At 34.9% G+C, this 16,767-nt stretch overlaps 1 protein-coding gene across 1 annotated transcript in view; it reads right to left on the bottom strand.

Moving 5' to 3' along the window:
- The window catches only part of LOC118192776 (putative glutamate receptor), a 57,974-nt gene that overhangs the window by 40,668 nt on the left and 539 nt on the right, over positions 1-16,767 (bottom strand). The window contains exon 2 of the mRNA XM_085806912.1: positions 2,839-2,929. Within this exon, the coding sequence (XP_085663038.1) occupies positions 2,839-2,929 (91 nt within the window). The remainder of the gene's footprint in view (positions 1-2,838; positions 2,930-16,767) is intronic.

Here is a 16,767-nt window from a genome sequence, read left to right as displayed (position 1 = left end):
TATTAGCTAAATTTATATAATTACTTATTTAACCTCGATTTTCATAAACTTACATTCATTAAGATTACATATACATTATTAAAGAAAGAAAACAAAATATCTTTATAAGCTAATATGTGTCAAGTAACAAAAAATCTCATGATCGAATAATGCCGCTCAGAGGGTTAAAAGTGTTCGCATGTGTATTTTATAAATCAGATTTTAAAAGGTTTGTCGAGATTCCAAGTAGCTGTCAAGCTTCGTGTCTTGATTTCGTATTAAAAAGCAATTACAAGTTATTTCCTAAGGTTTCGAGTTATTTTCCACGTGAGACATTTTTACACGGTCCCTATATTCAACGCATAACAAATACTTTTTAATCGAGTTGCGAAAACTATTTTTTATATCTATTTGTCAAGTTTCATGCGATTTTTTTATGCGTTTTCTTTTATGCGGTCTATATAAACATCACAAAAACGGGTTTGAATGTATATATTTTTACTTGATCAGGCTCTTAACATTAAGATCAAAAGTTTTATTTTCCATGGTTTCAGGTATAGCTTACAGTGGTGGCCAAAATTGTGGACACTTTTGGAAATTTATATGCTTTTGAACTTTGTATGCTTATAGAAAACGTTACTTTTAGCAAAATGAAGACTTGTATATATCATTTTAAAGAGAATTTATTACTGAATTTAATACAAAACACAAAATTAAGTTATTTGCAATACAAAAAAGTTATATGTACTTTAATATAAATAAAGAACACAGTTATGAAGTAGTTTGTAATGTCTACCTTTCCTGGCCAATCACTGTTCTTGTTCTGAGAACCAGTCAAATGTTAATAACTGCCAGTAGAAGCTGACATCATGTTTACACTTGAAACAATTCATTATTTTGCTTTGTTCTGTAAAAGGAGGACCTGTTTCGTATACACTGCAATTACAAGTAAGAATTTTTGTAAATATTTTTAATATATAGTCAAGAAGCAATGACATCAAATAAAAGAGTAGATTGGACACTTAGAGAGAGATGTAATATTATTATGTTATGAGAAAGTGGTCTTTCCTATGCTGAAATTGCAAGAAAGGTGGGTGGTTCAGTGACTACATATGGAGTCCGAAAGTTTTGTTTACGATATCAGGAGACAAATTCAATAAAAAACAAAGAAGGAAAATGCCGAAAAAGCTGCACCACATCTACTGATGACAGAAGAATAAAAAGACTATGTCTCCAAGATAGAAAATGCCATCAGCGACCATCAGAAGTGATCTGAATGATGCTGGTGTTTCTGTCAGTTCAAGAACAATCAGGAGAAGATTAACAGATGTTGGACTGAGAGGTAGAATTCCACGAAAAAAGCCTTATCTGAAAATTAATTCAGCAACGAAAAAAAGACTACAGTGGGTAAAGGAACACATTAATTGGACAGATGATCAGTGGTCACAAGTTATATGGAGTGATAAAACTAAGATTTCGTTATTCGGTAGTGATGGGCGAAAATATGTAAGACGTAGAATAGGAGAAGAGCTACATCCTGACTGCATTCAAGCAACCGTGAAGAACCCAGGTAGTGTTATGATGTGGTCATGCATGTCAGCAGATGGTATGGGTCGCCTTCATGTCATCGATGGGACACTGAATGCCAGAAAATACATTGACACTATTCTAGAGCCAAAACTTCTACCTTCCATCAGAGATCTCTTTCCCAGCAATGCCTCGTTTATTTTTCAGCAGGATTCTGCTCCTTGTCACACGGCCAAAATATCGAAAGAGTGATTTCGTACAAAGAGCATTAAATTGCTGTCATGGCCAGGAAACAGTCCTGACCTCAATCCTATCGAAAATTTGTGGCACCGTTTGAAAACTCTTGTCCGAATGAGGCGCCCATCAAATAAAAGGGAACTAATTGAGGCTATAATTGTTTCCTGGCATCATGTAATAACGAAAGAAGAGCTTAAAACTCTTGTCAGCTCAATGAAACGTCGATGCGAAGCTGTAATCAAAAATAAAGGGTACCCTACTAAATACTGATAACTCACTGCAATCATCACTATCTAATGTATATCGATAACTATTATCGTTTAACTTTTTTGTATTGCAAATAATTGAATTTTGTGTTTTGTATTGAATTCAGTAATAAATTCTCTTTAAAATGATGTATACAAGTTTGCATTTTGTGAAACGTAACGTTTTCTATGAGCATACAAAGTTAAAAAACATAAAAATTTCCAAAAGTGTCCACAATTTTGGCCACCACTGTAGATTCAGAGTAATTCGCTCTGTGCGGTGGTTAAGTGTTCATGTGATGACTAGATTGGGAATTTTCCGGACTTTTAGTTGCACATGCGGATAGAAGAGAAAGAAAGAAATTTTGATTAAGAACCTCAACTAGTATTTCAAAGCGGAAAATGGCAACACTGTACGAAAAAAAAAAAAAAAAAAAACGTTTTTATCTCCACCGCGCGAAGTTGCGTTTTGAAAATTCTAAATTATATGCTCAATTTAAAATTATTTTGCGATATTGCTTTTGAACTGAATTTTACGGTTTAAGTGCGAAGAACGTGATATTTGATAAATAAAGGTAACACACGAAATGTTAAAAAAACGCCCTTTTGGTCTCAATGTAAAGTCTGGGGAAAAGAAAAAAAGCTTTCAGATTTTTTATTACTTTTTCTCTCGTTCCTCAGTCTTCCATAGGGCTCCGGCACTTCTAATTTTAGAAATTAAGCCCTGTCGCTAATAAAGTGAGTATCAAAACTGATCTGCATTACAGGAAACTGTGAAGAGTTTTTTGAGACTTTAAGGAAATATTTCATAACGAATCAAATATTTTATAATAAGATAATAAACTCTGACATTTTCGAGCATTGAGCCAATCATTCCAAACCACTTGTTATCTTTCCCTAAAGATCCAAATGCCAAGTCAGCTTGAAGTTTCAGTTCATACCTAAAGAAAAAAATCACTCTTTTACTATGCAGTAAGTTATTAAAGTGATCTACTACAGAAGAAGGAATTTAGAACTATTTTATATGATTGCAGGAATGTTCAGTGCATACTGTATCCATAAAAACCTTTATTTTATTTTATTAAGCCTTTATTTTCGGACCCGTTAGTTGGTAAAATATTTTAAATGACACAAATATTCATGTTGTGGTACTTTTAAATTAAAAAAAAATAATTTGTATTAAAATTGTGAAATCTAACTAAAGGGTAAGATTAAAGTGCATGAAAATGCAGTCTAAAAATAAGTATTATGGAATTTACCATTATATTTAGTTCATACTCATTCTAAAAATTAAAACACAACTACGTTTAGCATATGTAATTACCAGGTATTTAAAAGTTTTAGATTTTTTTAAAAATAAAGATAATTCGAGGTCAAATTTTTTCCCTCTTTAATGTCATTCAGTGACATTCTCTTGTGATTTTAGTAGCACGGGCATTCTTTTATTTATAATTTTGCGGCATTTTTTGTGGAAAGTATTTTTATACGAATAATATATGAATTTTCAAATTCTAAAAATATATTAATAATACTGAAAGGCAGTTATGTTACTTGAACACTGTATAATGTCTGCAGTGCTCTTTTAAAACGTTATTTTGCTAATACTGTCATAAACTGGCTTCGAAGTCGAAGGAAATGGATGCTAATGTTAAAAACATAATTATTCAGCTCAGAAATGAGGGTTTAACTTATCGTGCTATAGGATTTCAAACGAACATTTATTTACTGTTAAGAAATGTTGTAAAAATTTCAACATTTATTTACTGTTAAGAAATGTTCTAAAAACTTCAAAGAGACAGGATCGACCGAAAATAAGATTAGAAGTGGACGGCTTCGAATATATTCTGCAAGATAAAACGTGGCATTATCAAAGAGATTAAGAAAAACCCTAAAATAAGTGCACCCAGGTTAGCCAAAGATGTTGCTAATAGTACATCGCATAACATTTTTAGTGTACGGACTGTACGGAATGTTTGACATAGAGGAAGTTATTATGGAAGGGCAGCTAGAAAGAAACCTTATCAGGTTCAATGTTCCTTCTAACCTTCTTCGGGAACATACAAGGACCTGACTAGGAACAGAGAGCTTACTAAAGCTATGTTCACTAATTGTAGTAAGTAGACAGGATACAGACGAAGGGTATACAAAACCCTTTATTTTTTTTCTTTATATACAATGACTTCCGTACTTCGGAATACAATGACCCTCCACTCGGGGTCTAACGTAAAAGGTATCAAAATAAAACTAAACTCTAATTTAACTTTAGAATAATACACGTGGAAGATTGGCCTTATAATAACAGGAAGCGTATGTAGCACAGAGACTGTGAACACTACAATACGTTTAATTTATCAAGAGGATTAAAACCTCTGGCCTGGAAGGCAAATAGCAACTGCGTAACTTCTAAGGTAAGCGGCCTGCTTCGAACTCACTGCTTCCTCTCTCTTTCGCTTGGCAAAAAGCCACAACTTAAGTACTTGGCGTTCGCCAGACAAACTTTGCATAAAATCCTTCACGCTTATAATTCTGGCCGGAAGTAGAAAATAAGAAGTGATAGTAAAGATTTAAAATAAAATAAACGTTAGTAAAACTTAAGATCCTTACATACTTCCCGCCAGAGTTAATTAGTTTGAAACTGAGGTCTAAAACGACCTTGTTGAAAACTTTTAGCTCTAGAATATAACGCGAGGCCAACCTTTTACAAACACAACTTCGTTAGAAACTAGAAAATTTAAAAGAAAGAAATTTGTTACAATAGCAGCTCCCAGGATATAAACAATCTTTTTTTTCATCTGTACTGCATCTAACCAGGAGCTTTTATTCAATTCTGGTTCCTTCCAGAGATCTGGAAGGAAAACTAGTTTAATGAAATGTTACACAATGACATGGCAAGTAACATATAGAATTATACTGCTCTTAACATTCTTATTTCATTCATGACTATTTTAATTATCTCTCCCCGTGCTCTCTGACATGTGTTGTAAAAGAACACCAAACACGAATGTGTTTCTGTCTACGTGTGCCACACTTCCTCCTACAATCAAAACACTAACGTGTTAAAATTCAACATAACGAGACCTCTTAACACACCCTAATTTCAACTCTAAACCCTGAGGTACTATTCTAAAAGTGGCTAACTCTAAAGTGTAGCGTCAGAGAGCCTAACTACATCATTCAACCATTACCACATATTCGCCATGATTTAATCTTTACAGTCACACGAATAACAAATTTTTAGCATTACTTTCACTTTTACCATATCACGGTATTTCTTAACATTTAAAATAACAGAACATATCAACATGCCGTTAATTTTACAGATTTGAAAACATACATTAGTAGTACATTGTTAACTTCTATTCTTTTCAAAGCAAGTGCCAATTCTTTCTACATTGAAATAATACATTTCAAAAAAAGTCTTTCAGACTAAAACTTCTTTCTTGCTAGAATGTTTTAAATAAAATTTATACAATAACTTTTTACAATATTTAATTCTTTACACAACGCTATTATACATCAACTTTAGTTTTACGCGCGAGTAATTGAAAAACATAATAAGAAAATCGGTCACAACTCATTTCTCGCTATTTTGGCGATAAAGGTAGACCTCGCCTGAGGTAAAACTTCTTGAAATCTGCCACTTGCAGTAAGAATGAAAGATTAACTTAAGTTTGCAAAGTAACATAAAATTTTACTTATCTTTGTAATATTCGGACATCCTTTTCTGGGCCCAGTCTTTAAAGGTACTGCAGATAGTAGCTTGGTTGATCCTCCTTCTTGTACGGGCTCGCCCTTCAGTGCTTTCCTCTGGAAGCTTCCGTTTTTCACCAGTTCGGCCACCCTTGAACACCTTCCTTTTCTCCTCTGCTTGTGGTCTTGGCCGTTTGAAGGCAGCTGGTCTTGGCGGAACCGGGAAACTTCTGTCGTGATCCTGCTTGGACCTCGTTGTTGGCCGTTCAAATTTTTCCTGTACTTTTTCCTCCGCCGCTGATGGCCCTTCCGCAGTTCGGCGACTTTTGCTGCGGAGAGTTCTGTCGGATGAGTCGATCTTCCGTTTTAAAGCCGGGTTATAGTTGCCGTCCTTTCTCCTGGTCCTCTTCACATACGTCGTCCTTCTCCCTTCTTCATTCTGGGGGTGTTCGTGAACTCTGTTTTCTGGACGGTGGAACGGCTTCTTTTTCTTGTTACATTCAATTTTTCCGCGGGGCAATTTTCTTTTCACTTGCTTCTGTCTCTCATTGGCTTGCCCTTGTACTTGTCGTTTTCCCACCTCTGGAACTTGTACCTGCGGTGTCTGCCGTGCCGGATCCTGCAAAAGATCTGAAAAGATTTGCATTTTATTACGATCGAAGTAGGGCTTAATTTGATCAATGTTTGCGGAACAGGTTTCACCATTTCTGGCTTTTAACACTACAACAGCGTGAGTTATTTTTTCTATAACATATGGTCCTTCAAATCGTGGAAAAAATTTGGCAGTTTTATCTTCTGGTGCTGAAGAAAGTGAATGCTTAATTTTTAAAACTTCATCCCCTACTTTATAAGTTACTCCCCGTCGTTTCAAATCATAATATAACTTCTGTTTTCTTTGTGCTACTTCCGTATTCTTTTTTGCTTCTTTTATTAGTTTTTCTATATCACCCATTTTAAATTCTGGGGCTCTTTGTTGCACATAAAATAATTTATCTAACGGTGTTATAATCTTTCTGCCTAGAAATAACTCAGCAGGAGTTTTTCCCGTTGTATCATGTTTTGCGGTCCTAAGGGCGAAAGCAAATTCATTGACATAGTTATCCCAGCTTTTATGAAAATTTTTAACATAACTACGGATAATTTTCACTATATTTCTGTTGACCCGTTCCGCTATATGTGATTGCGGCCGATACGGGACCATTTTTAAATGACGTATGCCCAGTTTTTGGCACATGTCTTCAAATACATTACTTACAAATTGAGGACCATTATCCGATATAACTTTTAGGGGCGCCCCGTATTTTAAAATATATTTATTTAAAATAGAATCAGTAACTAATTTCGCGGAGGCTCGTTTTAAGGGAACAATTTCGGTCCATTTACTAAAATGATCAACCATAACAAGGAGATAGCGACTTTTATTTAACTGACTTTTTGGGAAAGGGCCCAATAAATCGATGCCAATTATTTCATTTGGAAATTCGGATTTAATACTATTTAGAAACCCGGCCGGGCGGAAATTAATATAATTAACGGCTTGACATGTTGGGCAGGACTGGACATACGCCCTTGTTAACTTTTGCAGTTCAGGAAAGTAGACTGCCTCGCGTACGCGTTGGATAGTTTTTCGAATACCAGCATGAGAAGCTAAAGGGCTGTCATGGAGCTCTTGCAGGATATTTAATCTAAGACTAGCTGGGATAACAGGTCGAAATTCGTTGTTGGAATTCGTAGTTTTTGTATAAAATAATAGACCATCTATTAGTTCGTAATGGGCCGCCCTATTTCTTATCGCCACAATATCTTGGTGGCTAAAATTTTCAGGATCCTTCAAATACTCATAAATACTTCCAAACTCAGGATCCTTACCCAGTTCGGTTATTACAGTTTCTCGGGAATTTATTGTACACGCTGTAAGCATTGCAACTTTTACGGTATTACCCTGTTCGTCTAATTTAATTCGTGATAGGGCATCTGCTACGATATTTTCCTTTCCGGGGGTATGCTTGATTACCAAATTATATTCTTGCAGCTTGAGTGCCCATCTTATTAACCTTGGGGATAAATTTTTCCCTGAGTACAATCTAGTTACCGCCGCATGATCAGAGTATACTGTTATCGGCGCCTTTCCAAAATAGACTGGGAACTTTTGCACTGCTAACAGAACTGCAAGTGCCTCTCTCTCGGTCGCGGAATAGTTTCTTTGTGTTTGATTTAAAGTTCGGCTAAAAAATGCCACGGGCTGCTGATTTTGCGAAAGTACCGCTCCTACCGCATAATCCGAAGCATCCGCTGAAATTTCTAAATTTTCATCCTTTTCAGGAAATTTCAACACAGGGGCTTGCGTTAATGCTTGTTTTAATTTTTCGAAAGCACTATTGGCTTCGGCCGTCTACGAGAATCTTGCCTTTTTCCTTTTTAATTTTAACAATGGCTCAGCGATAGCCGCAAAATCTTTTATAAAGGACCTATAATATGAACAAAGTCCTAGAAAAGAAGAGAGCTTCTTTGCCGTGTTTGGAGTCGGATACTTTTGTACAGCGATTATTTTTGATTCATCTGTCTCGATCCCTTTTTGCGATATTTTGTAACCTAAATATTTTAATTCAGGGGCTGCAAATTTGCACTTTTCGACATTAACTTTTAGACCGGCCTCATTTAATAAAGAAAACACCTGTCGTAAATCCTGTATATGTTGGTCGAGATTATCACTAGTAATAATGATATCGTCTAAATAGATAAATGTGGACTTTCCAAGAACAGGTCTTAACACAATGTCCATGCATCGCTGAAATGTTGCTGGGGCCCCAGAAAGGCCAAACGGCATACGCAAAAATGCATAAGTGCCAGACTTGGTTATAAAAGCAGTCTTAGGCACGTCCTCAGGCCTCACCCCTATTTGAAAATAACCAGTCGTTAAGTCTAAAGTCGTCATAAATTTGGTTGATTTTATGTTCCTTAAAATTTCTTCTATGATCGGTAACGGATATACCTGATATTTCGTTATGGAATTTAATTTACGGTAATCAATAGCGAATCTCCACCTTTTTGGATGCTCCAAAGGATAATCATTATTTTTCTTATATAAAGCCACCGGGCTAGCATAACTACTTGAGATGGGCGTTATGATCTTTTTACGTAGCATATCGGTAATATGCCATTCTATAATTTTTTCCTTATTCTTATCATACCGGTATGGTTTTTGACGAACTGGCAATGCATCTCCGGTGTCAATACTATGGTTAGTAACCTGAGTAAATCCTGGAATATCACTAAATAAGGAAGCAAATTCACTTACCACTTGTCGGATTCTATCTTGCTCGTCATTAGGCAGGTGGTCAAGATTTAACCTTGGCGGTTCAACCTTTTCTACACGCACTGGTTTCATTGTCAGCCTAAGGGACGCTTCATTAAAATCCAGTGTAGCTTGTGCGTCTGAAAGAAAGTCTATTCCTAAGATTAAATGTGCTTGCAGATTCTTTACTATAAAAAACATCACCTTTACTTGTTCGTCCTTGATACGGATATACAAAGGTACTTTACCTACGCACTTACATTTTTCTTCTTGCGCCGCTAACACTGTTGTATTATCCGCATTATATATGCGGTATTTGCGAAAATACTTTCTAAAAAACTCCTCTGCCACACAGGAACACTGCGCGCCGGTATCCAGGAGTGCGGTGGCCGGGATATTATTCACCAAGACTTCAATCTTCGGAAGAGTCAAATTTTTCACCATTACTGTATTTAACTTGTAGGAAGAGGGATTTTCGTGGCCTTCGGATTTCCGCACCCTCTCGTCAGCAGAAATCCGTTTTAGTTTAAATTATTTTTCCTTTCCGTGCTTTCCTTCTTTTTCCACTGGCCTTGAGACTTTTTTCCTGGGTTGCTATTGAACTGTCGACGTTCGCCGGCTGTTTTTGAATGCTCGGGTTTCCTTGCCCACTGATTCGCTTTTTCTCCGTAGCCATGTGCTTGATTTGCTGTAGTCTTGGCGTACCAAATTGGTTTCGCTGTTGATATTAGCGTCTTCTTTCGACGTCCGCCGTTCTTCTACTTTCAAACTGGATTGCTAGCTCAAATAATTTTTCCAGTGTAGTCGGATTTCTCAATTCAATAAAGTCTTGCACTTGGGGTAGTAACCTCGGCAAAATCACTTGAATTATTTCAGGATGCGGACGGTTTCCATACAAGAGCTTGAAAACGTGAATTTTTCTTAAAATAAAGCTCGAGAGGTTTTCGATTCTTTGTTGATATATACTAAAAGGTTCCGTTTCTAATTTCGCACGATCCCTTACAACAGGGAAGGCTTTTAGTAGGGCAGTCTTGAAATTTTCGTAAGTATAGGTGGGACTTCCTGCTTGACCCAAGAGACTTCTGCCGATACATTTGAACCAGTTAAGCGCTTGGCCCCTCAAAGCGCTGGTAGCTAAGGCGTAACCATCGAGACTCAAGGCCTCCGCACTACTTTATCACGTCACAGTCATCGATCCTCTAAAAGCGAACATCGCCCGATAAGAACTGTGCTCCCTCCCGTATTTCCCTAAACTTTGTTTTTATATATACGTTTCATTCCGATGCTAGTCAAAGAATAAATTAGCAGTGATATTTCAATTGCAATAAATATTTTTATATTTTATGATTTCCAAAGAAAATTGAAAAATAACATGAGAATTACCTTAAGCAAACATAAAGGGAAAAGTAAAGGTTTAAACAGAAATAAACAATTAAACAAATTTCATTCAAAAAAGACTTTATTCAAAATTCCCTTTTTATTTTAAATAGATTAAATACAAATCATATACACAGATAATTAATCATAAATAAAATTCACTCATGTTGTTTAGGTTATGCATATTATTTATCAAAATGAACAGAAAAATTACTTGAATAAATATTTGAGGAAAAAAATAACAAAGGCGAAAATATACAGAATTTTTCCTAGGTTTAAGAATTTCCTTACTATTAAATTCTCAAAATGAAATAACAATATTCATATGCATTACAATAGAATCAATATTCAGTTTGTAGAATCAAAATACTCAATATTGTCTTACATTTAAAATAATGTATGTGGATAAATTACATTATGAACAATTTGTAAAAAAATAAAAAAATCCACTGCAATTTTTACATTCAAAATAAATATTAATAATATTGTACTTTAACAAAATTAATTTTTTTTTTTTGTCCACTGAATAAAAAATAAACAATTATATTTTATCTTATTCTATTTTGTAAAGTTAATTGATTTAGAAAGTGAGTGGCTCATATCTAAGTATAACATAAAGGAGATGAATGAGTTGTAAAGGAAAAAAAAAAAAAAAAAGAAAGAAAGAAATACACTAGTGCATTTTATTTTTCATAATCTGAAATATGCATCATGTTAATGTGAATAATTTTCTTCTTTTACTGCAATTTCTTTTATCATTTAAATTTTGCAAATGTGTGTCATTTTTCACTTTACAGTAATTATTTAACAATATATTTGTTGAAGACCAAAGGATCATATTTATTATTTTGTTGTTAGAGTGTCCCAATTCACAGTTTGTTTCTTCAAATAGTTCTTCATTTAATATGATATTGCTTGTAATTGAAATAACAACATTACGTAGATTTGATGAATTTAAGAAAAGGCATTCATATTCACTACACAGTTTTTTAATAACAATATAATTAACTAAGACGATATTTAAAACACTGTCATTGGGACAATAAAGTCTACCCCTATCTAGATTTTTGAAGTAACCAAAGTATGCATGTTCAATTGTTTTGTCTCTTAACAATTTTTTTTCGCAAAAATTACATACGAACAGCTGTCTAATGCTTATATTATACTGACTTCCTGATAATTGCCTATACAAACCAAATCGAGACTCCAAATTATCAGTCTGAAATTTGCCAGGCAATATGTAATTAAGATTTAGTTCAGAAGTACAATATGATGTTACTTCAAGCAATGAATAGGTACTTAATTTTAATGCAGAATGAGTTTCTTTACTGAAGATGCCCGTATCACAATTGAATTTTTCCCAACGCTCTAACCAATCTAAAAAATAAATGCTTTAACACAGCAAACGCACTATATCCTGCAACATAAATTAGAACTGGAACAGATTTCTTACATGATTCAATATCAGAAAGGCTTACAGAGACATTGAAAGTTGAATCTGTAATAGAATTAAGATCTAAACTGTTAAAATCTGTCAAACTATTTAACGCAATGTCATTTGTTATTTTTGGAAATTTTAACAGAGACTGGATTCTTAATTTTGATTCAGCTTCGAACAGCTGTCTAATGCTTATATTATACTGACTTCCTGATAATTGCCTATACAAACCAAATCGAGACTCCAAATTATCAGTCTGAAATTTGCCAGGCAATATGTAATTAAGATTTAGTTCAGAAGTACAATATGATGTTACTTCAAGCAATGAATAGGTACTTAATTTTAATGCAGAATGAGTTTCTTTACTGAAGATGCCCGTATCACAATTGAATTTTTCCCAACGCTCTAACCAATCTAAAAAATAATGTAAAAATATTTTTTTCTCATCATTTTCCGAATTTGTTAGCGGGTTTTGATATACATTGTTTAAACGCATGCCTTTGTTAGGCGATTTAACGTTAACTATATTCCACCATATTACAAATATTTTAATAAAATCAGATGTGTCTTGGAAATGTGCAATATTATTTTGTTTACCTATTTCGAAAAGGCCATTCTTTACATAATCACTGAAAACTTGTAACACAAGTTTAACATTTTGTTTCTCAAGATAACACCTTTTAGGTGAGGAGAGGGATTTAATGCTTTATATGATAAATTAAAACCATATTTTACCAAGGAGTTAAATTCAAGTTTATGCATTTTTTTAAGTGCATTCCATGATGCTGTTTTCAAAGAGGTTTGATTAATATCATTAAATGATGGGAAATACATACATTTTTCACCTTTTTGATTGACCCAGTTGTTACGAACACATTTCAATAGGTGAATAGTATCAACTAAATAAAATAGAGGTCTAGAATTGCCACAGGGGTGAGGATATACGATTCGTATTTGGGGAGGTGAAACAAAGAATGACATACATTTTCTGTTAATAGAATTATTATCCGTTACGACACATATTACAAAAAAACCAATTTCTTCTAAACCAATAATAATTTTTTTTACAATTTCATGCATTATTTCAGCATTTATTTTATTGGTCGGCAATATATGAATGACATCTTTGTATTTTGAACTTTTGGGCCACTTTTATAATTTCCTTTATACCCGGGAACGCAACAAGGATGAGGCATTCTTCATTCCTGTTTGGAAGCTTATATACTATTTTTAATTAATTACCAGTCCTGGAACAAAATAACAACCGAACCAAAGCGCCCGAATACAAATGAAGCAAGTTAACGCCGCGCGAAAACATGTTTGGAGTCTCGGCGGTTAGATCGAGCTCTGTGACGTCACGAGCTTTCAGGGGAGCGAGTGCGGAGGCCTTGAGTCTCGATGGTTACGGCTAAGGTAACTTTTTGAAACTCGTGCACGGGGTAGAGCATGAAGTGGTCATCCAATTTTTCCAAAAAACTGGTTACCGGTGAGTTTCCATTAAACGTTGCTTCTGGTTTCATCGAAGCGCGCATGGTCTGGACGATGTAACCGAATCCTTCCAGGGCGGCAGCTGGCATTTCTGGATTCTGAGCCGTTTCTGCAGGCAGCACAGGTTCTTCTTGAAACTCGGCCATGGTTATTCTTCTTCGTTGGGCGCCACTATCAGGTTCAATGTTCCTTCTAACCTTCTTCGGGAACATACAAGGACCTGACTAGGAACAGAGAGCTTACTAAAGCTATGTTCACTAATTGTAGTAAGTAGACAGGATACAGACGAAGGGTATACAAAACCCTTTATTTTTCTTTATATACAATGACTTCCGTACTTCGGAATACAATGACCCTCCACTCGGGGTCTAACGTAAAAGGTATCAAAATAAAACTAAACTCTAATTTAACTTTAGAATAATACACGTGGAAGATTGGCCTTATAATAACAGGAAGCGTATGTAGCACAGAGACTGTGAACACTACAATACGTTTAATTTATCAAGAGGATTAAAACCTCTGGCCTGGAAGGCAAATAACAACTGCGTAACTTCTAAGGTAAGCGGCCTGCTTCGAACTCACTGCTTCCTCTCTCTTTCGCTTGGCAAAAAGCCACAACTTAAGTACTTGGCGTTCGCCAAACAAACTTTGCATAAAATCCTTCACGCTTATAATTCTGGCCGGAAGTAGAAAATAAGAAGTGATAGTAAAGATTTAAAATAAAATAAACGTTAGTAAAACTTAAGATCCTTACAACCTTTCATTTCAGAAATAAACAGAAGATAGAGATTGGATTTTATGAAATCTCTTGTTAATTTATCAGACGAACTTTGGAAGACAGTTATTTTGTCCGACTAATCAAAGTTTAACATTTTCGAGAGTGATGGACGACAATATATGTAGAGAAAGCCAAACACCGACTGTAAAATATGTTGGAGGGAGCATCATAGTTTGGGGCTGTTATGGCAGCAGACAGCGTTGCCAACCTGTGCTTCATGGATGCTATTATGACAGCACATAAAGACACCCACCGCCTCAATCGCCTGACATAAAGTCAATTGAAAATTTATGGCACAAATTGGACATAGAAGTCAGAAAACATAAAATTTCGTGTAAAGATGAACTTAAGCATATACTCTTGCAAAAATGACACAAAATTCCCAACGGGACTTTGGTTTTTCCCAATAGGACGTTTTCAACAACCAGGAATTTCTCTATGAGAAATAGATTACAGGCTGTTATAAATGCAAAAGGTATGAATACATTCACAAATTGCGCGATAAAATGAAATTCAATGCCCAAAAAACTTGGCTTAGGAACATCATTTGTGTTTCAAACAGGACAATGACTCTAAGGATAGAGTGAACCTCCACCTGGGAATAGTTACTCTATAACGCTCCTCTCCAGTTAAAGACACCGCCTCAATCGCCTGACATAAATTAAATTGAAAAGTTATGGACAAATTGGACCTAGAAGTCAGGAAACATAAAATTTCGTGTAAAGATGAACTAGCAGCATATACTCCTGCAAGAATGGCACAAAATTTCCAACGGGACTTTGGTTTTTTCTAATAGGACGTTTTCAACAACCAGGACTTTCTCTATGAGATACAGATTACAGGCAAAAGGTAAATAAATAAATAATAAATAAATGCAAAAGGTGTGAATAAAAAGTATTAAATTTTGTTCCCACATTTTACTGTATGTTCTTGCCAATACTCTTTTGACATGCAAATTTACGTTTTTGTTGTATATTTTATGTAAAAGGTATACTATAAACGAAAGTTTAATCCGGATTTGCGTCTTTATTGCCTCCTATGTTCATTACGTCCAGCTAAAATTGCCAAGCGTTTCCTTTGTGAACTAGATTGATCACTTATAGGCAACAGCCAATACTTCTTTAACTCACTGTACGTCAGCGTTTTCTAGAACATGAGTTCTGTAAGATTCTGCGAATAAGATTGCTTTTTTGAAAAAGAATCTTTTATTAATAACTTTCCCGGCAGTTTCAAAATGAATGCTCTTCGCTGAATCTCTATACCGCTCTTCAGTTTGTCATAACACCTGAATTTTCGAAACATGAAAGCAAGCTTTAACTATCACGATCAAGTTTTGTTGCTACGGGTATCGAAATTTTTGTGTTTTATGTTATAGAACGGAATTTTTGTGGATGTAGAGGAAGAGGATGTAAGGATTATGTTAATTTTATTAACAGTTAAATTTTAAGTTACTTTCCTGTCAAATTCTTAACTTCAATTTACTACTTCTGGCCAGAACGTAGTTTTAGAATCACGTATGAATACATAATGAGGAAGAGTGGTATTTAACCGTGAAGTTCTTTGGTCTTAGGGAGTTGATAGTTGATAGTTGGCGTTGGACGTGTGCACCATTCCTTTACCGTAATGGTTAATTGGCATATGCAACACGTCCACCTTTATCTTGAGCCAGATGGGCCACACAAGCGCCTCGCACCATACCCCGAAACCCAGCGACCAGGCCATCCAGGTGGCAGTCCAAAAGGCCAAAGAAGCCCCCAGAAGCATGTTCACACCAACCGCCCGGGCCTAGTATTTATTGAGTCAAAGTTCAACAAATACATGGCCAGACAAGGGCTCAAATAAAATAAATAGATAAATAAAGGGTACATTTGTAGTTTTGACAAAGCATAAGATTACAAAGGTGCAAGTGCCAGTTTTGAGTAAATACTATAATCACATAGACATAATTAGAACAAAACACATACAGATAGCGATAACAATAGAAAACTAAAGGAGTAAACACCACTACAAAACTACTACTGCTACATACTACAATAACTACAATACTAAACTACTACTGCTACATACTACAATAACTACAATACTAAACTACTACTGCTACATACTACAATAACTACAATACTAAACTACTACTGCTACATACTACAATAACTACAATACTAAACTACTACTGCTACATACTACAAAACTACTACTAGAATACTTACAAACAGTACTACAAACTGTTACAATGCCAAATATTACAAAACTGCTACTGCTGCTATATACTAGGCTGATAATAATGCTGATAGTATGATATCGGTGATGTAATGATCTTAATACTGATGGTAGGTTCAATACAATAGTTAGTGTACAAAGCAAGGATACAATACATAAATACATTATGCAACTATATAAATACCAATACAAGGTAAAAAGGATACATTATACAACTATATATATATATATATATATATATATATACATATATATATATGTCGCTGTCATCTGGTGTTTAAGGGGCCAACTGCATTAGAAACTTGATAGCTTCGACTATATTTCTTTAGTTAATCTTAGTTTTAGTTTAATTTTTAGCCTCTTCAGTTCAAGTCCAAGTGTCGGCTTTGATTGTACACTCCAAGCCGGAGTTTTGTTAAACCTTATTTGAATAATAAAAGGTTAGTTACCCTTCTATCTTGTTGTTCCTTGTCATACGAACTATAGCGATTATTCG

Source organism: Stegodyphus dumicola, chromosome 12, assembly GCF_044657685.1.
Source record: "Stegodyphus dumicola isolate Sdum_Otavi_A_Nest chromosome 12, ASM4465768v1".
Classification (NCBI taxonomy): Eukaryota; Metazoa; Arthropoda; class Arachnida; order Araneae; family Eresidae; genus Stegodyphus; species Stegodyphus dumicola.
This window is presented reverse-complemented; position numbering and strand designations above follow the sequence as displayed.